The sequence below is a fragment of the Mustela putorius genome, unplaced genomic scaffold (genome assembly GCF_011764305.1).
Source record: "Mustela putorius furo isolate JIRA1106 unplaced genomic scaffold, ASM1176430v1.1 tig00000682_pilon_pilon_pilon, whole genome shotgun sequence".
NCBI lineage: Eukaryota > Metazoa > Chordata > Mammalia > Carnivora > Mustelidae > Mustela > Mustela putorius.
Genome location: NW_025421443.1, coordinates 3,146,533 through 3,159,647, shown reverse-complemented (window position 1 = coordinate 3,159,647; position 13,115 = coordinate 3,146,533). Strand labels below are relative to the sequence as shown.

Here is a 13,115-nt window from a genome sequence, read left to right as displayed (position 1 = left end):
AATGGTTTTTGTTTTTATTACAGCTAACAGTGCTACTATAAATATTTTTGTGTTATGTCTTCTGGCACACATGTCCAAGAGTTCCTTTAAGATTTATACTTAGAACTGAAATATTGGTCTCTTGAGTACTTGTATATATCTAATTTATAGTACAAGTTAATCTTTCTCACCTTTTTCTGCTTTCAACAGTAATGTATGTGGTATCATTTTCCTCTCTATTCATGCCAACCTCTGACATCAAACTTTTTATTCTTAACAAGACTTTTGGTACAAATACGGTATCTTATTAAAGTCTAAACTTTGCACTTCTTTGCTATCAGTGGGCTTCAACTTTTTTTTTCACATAATTCTTGGATATTTGTGATCTTTGTCCAGTGAAATGTCTTCTTTTGACTACTTTTCTACTCAGTTTTTTTTTTCTTTTTCTCAACAATTAACATGAGATCTTTTATAGCTTGGCACCAGCCAGCTGTCAGTTATACCTGTGTGGCAAATATCATCTTCCAGTATGGTTTGGCTTTTCATTATCCTTAAGGGACCTTCTCATGAATAGAATTTCCTAACATTTGATCTCATAGAATTTATTAATCTTTATTTTATGATCATTACTATTGTGCTTTTTAAAGAATTACCTCAAAGCTATAATACTCTGTTATGTTTTCTTTCTGTTTTTTTAAACCCATCTTATTTGAGCTTTCAACTCATCCAAACCTTTTTTTTTTTTTTGACTGTTATTATTGGGATAGAACTGAACATTTTTGTTGTAAGCAAAACAATTTATTAACTAATCCATGTGTGCACCACTAATCCAACTCTACTTCCTTTATATATCAAATAAAGATTGTTTAGACTACTCATTTTGTCCCATTGGCCAGTTTGTCTGCACCAACCATAATGTTTTACAGCTTTATAATCATTTCAGTTACCTACTACAGGAAGTCCCTCTACTTCTTTCTTCTTCTGTAAGAATACCTTGGCTATCCGAGACCTTCAGTGGTATTCTATATAAACTATAAAATTAGCTCATTAGTTTTCTCAAAAATTGTTTTGTTCTGACAAAAATGACATTGACTCTGGCTACTAGTTTTTACACAATTGTTACCTATACAACATTTCCTCTTTCTTTGCATAATCATGGCATCTCCCCCTATGTATTGATCTACTTAAGTTTTCAAGAAATTAGGAAATGTTCTAGGTAAAATCTCACAGTTTTAAAGATTTATTTCTACATATCTTATGTGATCAGTCATAGCATGTGATACTGTTTTTTCAATATTTCAGTTCATTTCAACCCCATAAATTATGCATTCATAGCAATTTTTTATAGAGAAGTCTAATCAAATTTGTATCGCAGTTCACCGGTTTCTTGCTCGTCATTTCTATTTGCACTGCAGAATAGCATTCTGTGTTTTTTTTTTTTAAATTCTTCCCTCTGAAATGCATTAATTAAAAGTCCATTTTATAAATGTTCAAGAAAAAACTTTTTCTTTAATGTCTTTCTTTCAATTTGGAAGAATTAGCTAGTACACTAATCAAATTAACTCTAATATTGTCTTAATATTTTGATGATGTTAACCCACTATATCCTGGGTTTCATTATTGATGCAAAGTCTACCACCAGTCTCGGTATTTTCCAATAAAGGTAATTAGAGGTCACCTGGGTGGCTCAGTCGGTTAAACATCTAACTCTTGGTTTTGGCTCAGGTGATCATGGGTCCTGGAATTGAGCCCTGGTCAGGCTCTACACTCAGTGGAGAATCTGTTTGGGGAGTCTCTCTCTCTCCCTTTGCTCCTCTCTCTGCTTTCTCTCCCCCCTCTCTCTCTCTTAAGTAAATAAACAATTTTTTAAAAAAAATGTAATTATATACATACCATACACATGTCATACAATTCATCCTTTTAAGTTTATAATTAAATGACCTTTACTGAACTCACAAAATTGTGAAACCATCACTATAACCATTTTTGAACATTTATTTATTGTTAACAAGGAAACCATGTACACTTTAGCAGTCCTTCCTCACCTCTCCCCAACTACTAATCTGCTTTCTGTCACCATAGGTTTGTCTGCTGTGGACATTTTATATACCTGGAATCATACAATACAGAATCTTTTGTGACTTAAAAAAAAATATATATATATATATATGTGTATATATATATATACACATATATATATATGTAATTTATTTATTTGACAAAAAGAGACCTAGCGAGAGAGGGAACACAAGCAGGGAAGCAGGAGAAGACGAGGGAGAAGCAGGCTTCCTGCCGAGCAGGGAACCGATACAGGACTCGATCCCAGGACCATGGGATCACGACCTGAGCCTAAGGCAGGTGCTTAACAACTGAGCCACCCAAGCGCCCTATGACTGTTTTTTTTTAGCATAATATTTATAAGATTCATCCATGTTGCAGCTTGTATCAATACTCCATTTTGATGAATGAATAAATAGAATGTGGTGTTCCATATGATGGGATATTGTTTGGCAATAGAAGGGTTATTCTTTCAAACATATTTTCTTTGCCTTTGATATTCTACAGTTTTAATATAATGTCTTCATATGGACTTATTTTTATTTACCTTTACTTGTATGTTTGAGTTTCTTATATCTTTGCATTAGTTTCTTTGGTTTATTCTGCAAAATTCTTGTCGTTTTCTCTGTTGGCTTTTGATATTCCTTTTCATCCCTCTGGGATCTCAATTAGATGTAGATTACTTTAGACTTCCCCTTCTATCTTGAAAGTCATTTTCTCTCTCCTTTTCTCCCACTTTGCATCTGGGACATTTCCCAGCTCTACAGTCTCCTCAAGTTCTTTGTTCAAAAGTTTCTTATATGCTTTAACATATCCATTAAGTCTTTAATTTCAACACTTGCATTTTCATTTTATTATTATTTTATTATTTTTCAAATATTCTTGTCATTATTGGCTTCTATTGCAGGATTTATCTTTATTTCTTTAAATACATTTTACCTGTTTATCTCATATTTTTGATGTGGAGTTTCCAAGTCTGCATCTCCTCATGTCTACTTTCTTTTGTCTGTAGTAAATTATTATTGGTTATAAACATATATTTGGTTGAACTTTATCCATGATATTCTTGAAGGACTAATTAATGAATCCTTAGTCACAGGTTCAGTTTTTCCATCTTGTGGTGGTGCAAGACTTGGTTTCCCAGTCTAGACATTGTATTTGCTTACCACCACTGCTTTTACTTTGGCATTGGCTCACTCTTACTTTTGTTACTATTTTTGTCTTTGAAGAATACCTTTATATTATTATAAAACAGCAAACTTTTTTAAAGTGAATATTTTTTCCATTATCCATAAAATAATGTCTAGGAGAAAGGCCCATCTATGTGTCTGTTTACCATTATGTTGGAAGCATATGTCCTTTATAAATACATTTTTCATCTATATCTGCATCTATGTCTGTATTTCCTGCATATCAAGTCCTTTTTTCTCACACTCTTTATTCTATTTTATTTTTTGAAAGAAGACTAACACCAAGTAAAAATCAGTAAAGTTCTTATTTTCATAATATACTCCTTCCATATCCCCTGTTTTCATTCTTGTTGTGTTTCATTCCCTTTCCTGCAGATTGTTTGCCTGGAGGTGACAGGCACTATGCATAATTCAACTTTATAACCCTCAGCACATTGACTGTCACACAGAAGGTGTTCAATAGATATCAAATAAAAAAGTAAATTATAATGCTTAAAGTCGACCTAATTCCTGTATTAATCATACAAAAATACAGTGATTACTGGATTTTGTGTCAAAATACAGGACCCGTTTTATTATGTTCCCAATGTTTGCCTAGTTAACTTTTTTCTTTCTTTTTTTTTTTTTTTTTCATTTTAAAAACCAAGCTCAATTAGATTTTCCTCAGGAAATCTTCCCTGATCCTTCTACCTTAGTCTCTATTAGCTATTATTTCCTTATGTTTCCATAGCATGCTGTGTGTGCCTCCAATATAGCACTTATAATGTGGAAAGATAATTGTCTGTTTATGATCTATCTTCTACAACGTAATGAACAATTTCACAGCAGAGACCATTTTTCAATATTGTATCATCAGCACTGAACTAAATTCCAGATTGGCAATATGTGATAAACAGTTGTTGAATGAATCCAATAAATTTGAGACTAACATTGGTCTTTTTATATTTTTAATGTGAATAAATTCTATTGAACTTATAGTGAAAATAAATGATCTATCTCATGCTCAAATATATGCACGTGTCATTGAGCATACACACTTTACTTTCACAGAAAATAATTGAATAATAATGTAGCATGACAAAATATGTGTCAAGTTAAGAATTGCATAATTTTCAAATAAATTTCTAATAATTTAATAAGGCTAAAAACCATTCTCTAATAACAGCACCAATAGCATCAACAATTTTAAAAACAGTAAAAGAAACTGAATTTTTTAACCTGAATGTATCTTTTCAAAAGATTAATTAGTATCCTAATTGTTGAATTTGTAAAACCATTTTATTAAATAACATTATAAATAAGAAAGGCAGTGATAGTTTCCACTATACTCATCATTTTAGATTAAAATGTTTACAGTCATTGGAAAGCATTCAAGATGTTTAGAAAAAATATTCTAGTTAGTGATATTATTTATTTTTGTTCTATCTTATGATATTTTAATAATAAAAATATTTTTAAAAATATTATCTTCTGAAAATATTCCTAGCACATTCATTCTTAAGAATACTTTATACCGCTAATTTTTGCTCAAATCTATTGAGACATAATGAAAAAAAAGTTTAATTATACTAAATAAATCAACACATTTAAGTCTTTTGCCGCTTGCATGATTCCGTAGGTTCTAGACTCTAAGTGATCACATGAAAAATTATTTGTGTAAGAAAAATGCATCATCAAAACAAAGGAGCAAAGGGAAGAAAAAAGAGAGAGAGGGACAAACCAAGAAAAAGACTCTTGGGGCACCTGTGTGGCTCATTCTGTTAAGGGGCTGCCTTCGGCTCAGGTCATGATCCCAGGGTCCTGGGATGGAGCCTGCATCTGGTTCCCTGCTCGTGGAGAGCCTGCTTCTCCCTCTCCTGTTGCCTACTGCTCTCTGCCCACTTGTGCTCTCAATCTCTCTCTCTCTCTCTCTGTCAAATAAATAAATAAATAAAATCTTAAAAAAAAAAAAGAAACAGACTCTTAACTGTAGAGAATAAACATGGGAGAGATGGAAGGGGGAATGGGTGACATAGGTGATGGGAATTAACAATGGCACTTGTGATGAGCATCAGGTGTTGTATGGATGTATTGAATCCCTGTATTACACACCTGAAATTAATATTACACTCTATGTTAACTAGACTGGAATTTAAATAACAACCTAAAAAAGAAAAGAAAAGAAAGAATGATGATTAAAAAGAATACTAGAAAAGGCATGAAATTCATTCAGTGAAGATGCAAGATGAAAAACCACATGCCCAATATAATTTCAACTACATGAAAAAGTGTAGGATAAAGAAAAGAAAAAAAAAAGACATCAAGGTATCAATAATGATTGTACTGTAGAGACCTGTTTCCTTTACTCTGTAAGGACACAGTTGAAAACCACTTGCATACATCACCAGTACAGAAATGTGGCCACTAGTCCTACAGAGGCAGTGTGTGCGTGTTCATGTATGGGGAAGTGGTGGAGGAGGAGAGAAGGGGAACCTGCACAGAGACAGAAAGAAACAAAAAACAAGGAAAGGACAGGGCAGAAGTAAGTAAGAAGGCAGGGAGAAAAGGAAGGAGAAGTGGGAGGAGTCTGCGGACTGGAAATTACCTGAAAACACTAGGGAAATTCACAGTTAGAGACCAGAGGGAAGAGAAGCACTTAACAAATTTTATTAACATTTAATGATGATTTTCCTTACTTTTTCCCTAATTGGTCATTTTAGTTAGTTTCTAGCAATCCTATACTCCCCTAGAGAGCCAAAGATGAATATTATATTCTATGTTATTTTAGGTGCTACATCTAGCTGTGCTTTTTACTAACTTTGGTCTTTCCCCAGGGTACTCATTATGGAGAAATGACAACTTGGTATCTACTAGATTTAATTGGATAACATTTAGGTATAAGGTGTCTGTAATTTCCCATCAGTATGGATGTTAATCAGTAACCCCAAACACCTTAAAAAAAAAAACCAAATAAACAACATCAAAAATAACACCAACCAAAAAAACCCACAAACATACACCACATAAACCCAGGATCTTTGCATTAGTTTACAAAACAGTTGTTTTGCATGCAAGACAATCATAACTGTCAGTATATAATGCTGGCAATGTATCCTTTAAAGCTCTGAAGCCAGAATTTATGGGTCTGGATTACAACTATGCCTCCTATTAGCTTTGTAATCATGTTGAAGTTACTTGGCTTATCTTGGTCCCACAGTCCACATCTGTAAAACTGCATAAATAATAACACCTACTTCATAGATTTGCTATGAGGATGGCAGGAGGAATCCACAAAGCAACTAGTATAACATGCGGCACAAAGTGATAGGTAAGCAACAATATGTACCATTATAGAAGAGGGCCCTGGAACACAAACCTATTACATAGAGCGATGGGGGGGACGGGCATTGAATAAAAACAGGAAATACAGAAATACATAAATTTTGAAATGCAAAATTTAATACAAAAAGTTAATGATAAGCTTATCATACGGGTTTGAAAATTTTCCATATTATTCACCAGGTTCAAAATTACAATTATCTAACCCAAATTCTTATGTGGCATATCAAAATGCCCCTATTATTTCAAAAACTAATTTATAAAAGGAAAATACAACCAAATTTGTATTTAATATGAATTTTGATTTTGAGGATCTAAAAGCTAATATTTAATGTGTGGTTCTAAGTACCTCATGTGGATCAAATCCAATGCTTGCAGCCACCCCACAAAAGGAAGCACTATTATAACTATCCCTATTTTAAGGAAGAAAAAACAAGATACAGCAAGATTAGAAAGCTATCTCACTGCAAGAGCTGAGATTCGATCCCCAAAAGACTGAGTCTAGTATATGAACCATTATAAAATTTGCCTAATTGAATTATTATTTTTTGTACCTCACAATGTAAAATTTCAAATATAAGGTCTATTACTTACTATGTCATGTATAGATGGAATTTGAACTAGATTTTAATGGATACTTACTTTCAAAACCAAACATGATATATAACTTTACATTGTCAATAAAATATTTTCTTAAAACATTAATTTAAACTAATTAAAATAAGGTATATCATTCTATTATAATAATAATTTTAGACTTCTGAAATGTCAAAATTAGTCTTTCTATAGTATGAAATAACTATATTTCATCATTGTTACTTTACTATATTGATAATATACTAATATAATATAACATATACATTAAGTATATAACATATAGTTAACATGTAACTTACCAGTTACTTTTCTTAGCAGGCATCATTATAACTGGTTTTGATTAAAGCATATTCTCCCATAATTAAGGCAGAGAGAAACTGACTTCAGTCCAACCACCTATTTCTTTGGCAATGGATAGGAATGGTATTAATACAGTATAACATATAACAAATATTATTTATTATGAAGTATGAAAAAATGATGAAAAAGTAAGATTAACTTCTGAAGGTCTTACTGCAAAAGGAGTTTGTAGAGAAGAGAATCATTAAATGTCTCTGTCCTAAAGTTTTATGGTTCCATATAAAATTCAATTCAGTTGCCTTATAAGACTTATGAATGAGTTCAATACCTGTCTAAATTTCAGAAATGGAAATATAAATATTTATTTCATTTTCATATATGTTATATCATATTTATTATTGTCTTTTTTTTACTCACTTATAACCTTTCTATATTTTCACCCTTATAGGGCATAACTCATGTGAACAGGGAAAATTCCATCAATGAAATGATTAGACTTTATGTATGTTTTGCATTTTAAGGATAATTACATTTTAAACCAACTTTAGTAAGTCTGTTTTAGAATGTTTTGCATGTACTGCATATACATCCATTATCTCTATTTTGCAAAATTGTTTCCTGCTTTAGTTCCTGGTCTTTTAGTTTAGGCAAGTTATTTCAAGTTACAAGGATTTCTTTTAGGTGGCATTATTTGACTACCATTTAATTTACTCTATTTACACAAATGATCAGGACTCACAAATTATGTTGGTTGCCCAGTATAAATGGGATACACCAGCTATGAGGATTAAGTTTGAAAAATTTATTTTCAAAATGCTGAATTTGGTTGTTTAATAGGGTAGTTTCCCAGAACAATGGTCATTTGCAGACTATTGAAAACCCAAACTTCAAGAACAGTTAAAACCTTAGTTTCTAGGTTTTCAGGAGATGGTCATTTTTGTTTTGTCAGTTTTGTTTTGGACCCTGGTCCTAAACCAAAGGCCTAAGTATGTTAGTAAACAAAGATATTTCTGGTTATTCACAGAAAGAACACAGTGGATATAGGATAACATTTGGCCTTGATGATAGGTGACAGTTGATTTCTGCCTTGTGTGATTTAGAAACAGAAACTGAAGGATCCCTGGGTGGTTTTTGTTTTTGTGTTTTTGTTGTTGTTGTGTTTCTGTTTTGCTTTGTCTTTTAGCGCATTCTTGTAGGAAAAGTTCCTGGAAGATCTGTCTATAAAATTTATCACTAAACTAATAGTATAGGATAAGGAGATTCAACTAAATTTTATTATATATACTGTAGCTTAAAAGTACTTTTATTTTAGCCTCACAGTGGGGAACAGATGCAGACTGTAAGGAAATTCCTCACTTGTCAGTTATTGTTCCTAGCAGGCATCATTATAACTGGAGTTGCTTTCATCTTCTCCTCTGGTTAAGACAGAGAGAAACCTACTTTAGTCCAATCACCTATTCCTTTGGCAGTAAATTAGGAATGAGACACAGACTACAGAGCAGTAAGCAATGCAAGAACTGGTCACCAATCAGAGAGCTATGCTTCTTGGTCAACTGAACTCTAGACTAAGGGAGGGTGACCTGGCTGGTAGAAGCTTGTTCATATATCCCCATTTACAGGTTCTGCAGATCCTTGTGGTTGGTGGGATTTCCATATTATCATGAACTTTGTGGTAAAAAGCTGAAGTGAACTCTGTTCATTGTCACTTTGGAAGATACATGGGGCACCTAGCAAGCAAAAAAATAAAAAAAGAAGAAAACATTATCTGGTATGTAAACTCAGTTGCAGTTAGAAGATAAGGGTCTTTGTGCACAAATCATAATCAAGAGAACATACAGATTTGTAACATTTGCTACTGAAATTTGACCTCCCTACAAGAGAAGCAGTCTACCAGGTCTGATATTATAGAAACATTCTTTGTGATTGCTTGGTTATTATATTCTGTTAACTGGCAATTTGCTTTTCAAGGAATAAAAAAAGATGAAAACTGGTGTTCAGTTTCTCTGAATATCTCCAGCCTTAGCTATTTTCCATGGAAATGAAATCTTCCTCAAATGTTCACTTCATTCACACTTATAACAAAGTCTGAATGTTTAATTTTTTCAATCATTTCAAAAATATAATGGGATAATTGTATTTATAAATTCAAAGTTAGTGCTTATGTTCATATACATACAAAACCCACGCACACACCTGGCTATAAATCTATGTCATTCTTTACATTAGCCCAGAAATTGTGAACAAGAATTTGACTGAAATCTTTGACTCTTCCCCCTTTTAAGTCAACTATGAGTAGTCTAATCAGGAAAACTCTTTAGTCAAATCTTCTTAAAGGATTACTGGCAATAATGTCCCTTTATTATTATTTCATTATTTCAAAATCACCTTTTATTTTTTCCAAATCACCTGTTTCATGGAACTTACTATATTAAACATGAGGAAATGTATCTTCATTGTAAAGAAGAATATATAATCACTTTTATAAAACAGCTTTCAAGAAAATTTCACTAAATGCATTCTGGATGCTATTGGGTATCTACTGAAAAAAATGGTTCTAGAAAATAAATGCAAAGATGAAAATATTTTACTTCAAATGTCTCATAGCAATCCAACATTTTATTCTGACAAATTAGGAAAGCAAAATTTGAATGGAATGGCAAAATATAAGCATAATAAAATTGTACTCTTCTGTGACCTCTTCTTTGGAGACATTTAGATCACTGAAAATATGGGCAAAGCCTTGTAACTAAAATGACTCTTGTTAGTAGTGAGGATTGTGGGGTCTGGAAAGCTCACAAGCATGTCAGTGGCTTTTGCTAAAATTCAGAGGTGCCCAAGGAATAGCACATAAGAGTCTGAACTTTTAAAGCAGTTTTTTTTCTTTCTTTCTTTATTTTATCGTAGGATTACAGAGTGAATATCTTTCTTCGTCAGAAATGGAATGATCCCCGCCTTGCGTATAGTGAATATCCTGATGACTCTTTAGACCTAGACCCTTCTATGCTAGACTCCATTTGGAAACCTGACTTGTTCTTTGCCAATGAAAAGGGTGCCAACTTTCATGAAGTTACTACAGACAATAAATTATTACGAATTTTCAAGAATGGAAATGTTCTTTACTCAATAAGGTGAGTCATAGACAAATCCCTGATTCCAGTGAAATACTGTGTTGTTTTTTTTTAATAAATGTTTTGAGATTTTTGAGTAAGTGCTATCATTGTTCTTCTTGAGTTCCTCTAATATACCATTTCCCAAATATGTCCAATCACCAATAATAGACCCAAGTTCCAGATCTAGAAACTGTATGACTAATTCTTGAAAATCCACTTTTTAAATTTTTTTATTTTTTATTTTTTAAAGATTTTATTTATTTTTTTGACAGAGAAAGAGACACAGCAAGAGAGAGAACACAAGCAGGGGGAATGGGAGAGGGAGAAGCAGGCTTCCCAGTGATCAAGGAGCCTGATGTGGTGCTTGATCCCAGGACCCTGGGATCATGACTAGAGCCAAAGGCAGAGGCTTACTGACTGAGCCACCCAGGTGCCCCAAAATCCAGTTTTTAGAAAATAAATGGCTCAGCCTCTTAATATCAGCGAAATTGGTGGACAGTTTAAAGGCAAATTGAATGATAGCTGATTCATACACTGTGATTATATTTTTACAGATGCATACTTCTTAAAATATTTGTTGGTGAAGAAATATTTGGATTTACTTGTCTGGAATTCATTTTCCATAAATTATTTTTCAGATATTTATATTTTTTTGATCTCCTTGGGGTTCTCTGGTCATTCTTTAGTAAAGACCTTATTTACATTTCAGTTAAGACTATATAGCTTTTAATAATACAAAAACATAATTAATTCATACCAAAATATAAACACTGATATTAAAATTTCTTGACTGTTGAACTTGAGAGCTTATTCAACCTTGTCTGTTTATTAAATATTAAACAGGTGTAAAATCAATAAACAATAGTTGAAAGGATGTATTTGATGATTTGTGTCACACCTGAGAAATATTCTAAAATAAAATTATTATCTTAAAACTTCCATAATTTATTTTCTTTATTTAGTTTATAGGAGGTTATAGATATTTCATTGTTTATATCAAGTCCTATTGGATTGGAAAATGGGCCATGCATTAAGAATTGCTTATGTATCTTGGCAACGTTTTTGAGAAAAGTTATGAAATGATTCTGAATTGTCTCTTTTGTCTTTCAGTATGAGTTCAGATAAAACAGATGTCTCTTAGCTCCTTGTTTTTGTTTGTTACAACCATGCTCACTTAATCAGAATAAATTCATTTTTGTGAGTTGTTTTTAGAAATCTCATAGGATTTTAAAATCTTCAAATGGCAGTTTCTTTGTTAACAAAAATTGTGCTAGAAAAAAAAAAATCTCACTCAATTTACAAATGGAACATCTGTGATGTTTCATGAGAGACCTGGCTTTCTTGCTTGTTTAAAGACTGTCCTGGAAATCCTGATCGATCGAACTTATCCATTTATTCCTATTTCCTTCTTACACCTCCTAAAACAAAGAAATAAACTGAGTAAGGAGTAAAAAAGGCATTAACACACAGGAGGATGAAAGTGGAAAAACGACAGTGACAGATGAGCGATTATGACATATTTTAGAACACTGGAAAATGAATGCATTGTGAATACTAACTTAACAGGCACAACTGAAATCTGAGCTACAGAGAGGGACCCCAAAAGGAAGAAAATAATATCCTCAAACTTTTAGAAATTTAAGGTATCTAAGACTTCAGAAAGTGGAAGCTAGATAAGAAAGAAAAGGACAAGAATTGATTTAAAATCTGCAGAAAGAAGACCGAGCTTTCTATTCCTGAGTTTCTTGTCCATGTCCTTCAGACTAGGAACTACTTTTTTTTTGCCATCTGGAATGAGCAGAAAGAGGATGGAAAACCTGGGGAAGGTTCTACCATGAGCTTCAAGAGTAGACTCCAGGTACAGCTGACATCTGTCATGGGGCATTATACTAAGAAAATGGAGATTACATGATGTTTTCACACTGTATGGTGAAATGTTTGTTCTCCGTAAAATGTTGAAAGCCAGTCCTAAACCTCTTCTATTGAGCAGTAGTAGTCAGAAGAATGTACCTCTGGGAAAATATCTACAGATATGACCATTGGGGAACCACCAAGAAAAAATCTGCACGGTCATGTTATTATTCTACTGTTAAGCCCATTACTCAGTGAACCATCTGCTACTAACTGAGTTCCAAATGGTTTTTCTTACCTTATTTTTAAATAAAAACAGACATTTGAGAACATTCTATAATAGTAATGATCAAAAAAGAAGCAGAGGCCATGGAATGCCTGGGTGGCTCAGATAGCTAAGCATCTGCCTTCTGCTCAGATCATGATCCCAGGGTCTTGAGATTGAGCCTCATGTTAGGTTCCCAGCTCAACAGGGAGTCCGCTTCTCTCTCTCCCTCTGCCTCTCCCCCTGCTTGCCCCCTCTCTGTCACTCTTTCTTTCTCAAGTGAGTACATAAAATCTTAAAAAAGAAATAAAAAAGCAGAGGCCAAAAGAAACACACAGAAGAAATAAAGAGAAAAGAGGAGAAAATTAAAGAAAGAGAAAAGGATTGACTCGAGAAAATACAGAGAGCAGAAGAGACCATTAAAAAAAAAAAAAAAAAAAAAAAAAC

At 32.8% G+C, this 13,115-nt stretch overlaps 1 protein-coding gene and 1 long non-coding RNA gene across 2 annotated transcripts in view; one reads left to right on the top strand and one right to left on the bottom strand.

Annotated features, from left to right (window-relative positions):
* GLRA3 (glycine receptor alpha 3) overlaps positions 1 to 13,115 on the top strand; it is a 194,628-nt gene that overhangs the window by 107,772 nt on the left and 73,741 nt on the right. The window contains exon 4 of the mRNA XM_013063301.2: positions 10,347 to 10,570. Coding sequence (XP_012918755.1) covers positions 10,347 to 10,570 — 224 coding nt within the window. The remainder of the gene's footprint in view (positions 1 to 10,346; positions 10,571 to 13,115) is intronic.
* LOC106007199 overlaps positions 7,450 to 13,115 on the bottom strand; it is a 121,860-nt gene continuing 116,194 nt past the window's right edge. Inside the window, exon 6 of the long non-coding RNA XR_006607592.1 lies at positions 7,450 to 9,169. This is a non-coding gene — a long non-coding RNA (uncharacterized LOC106007199). The remainder of the gene's footprint in view (positions 9,170 to 13,115) is intronic.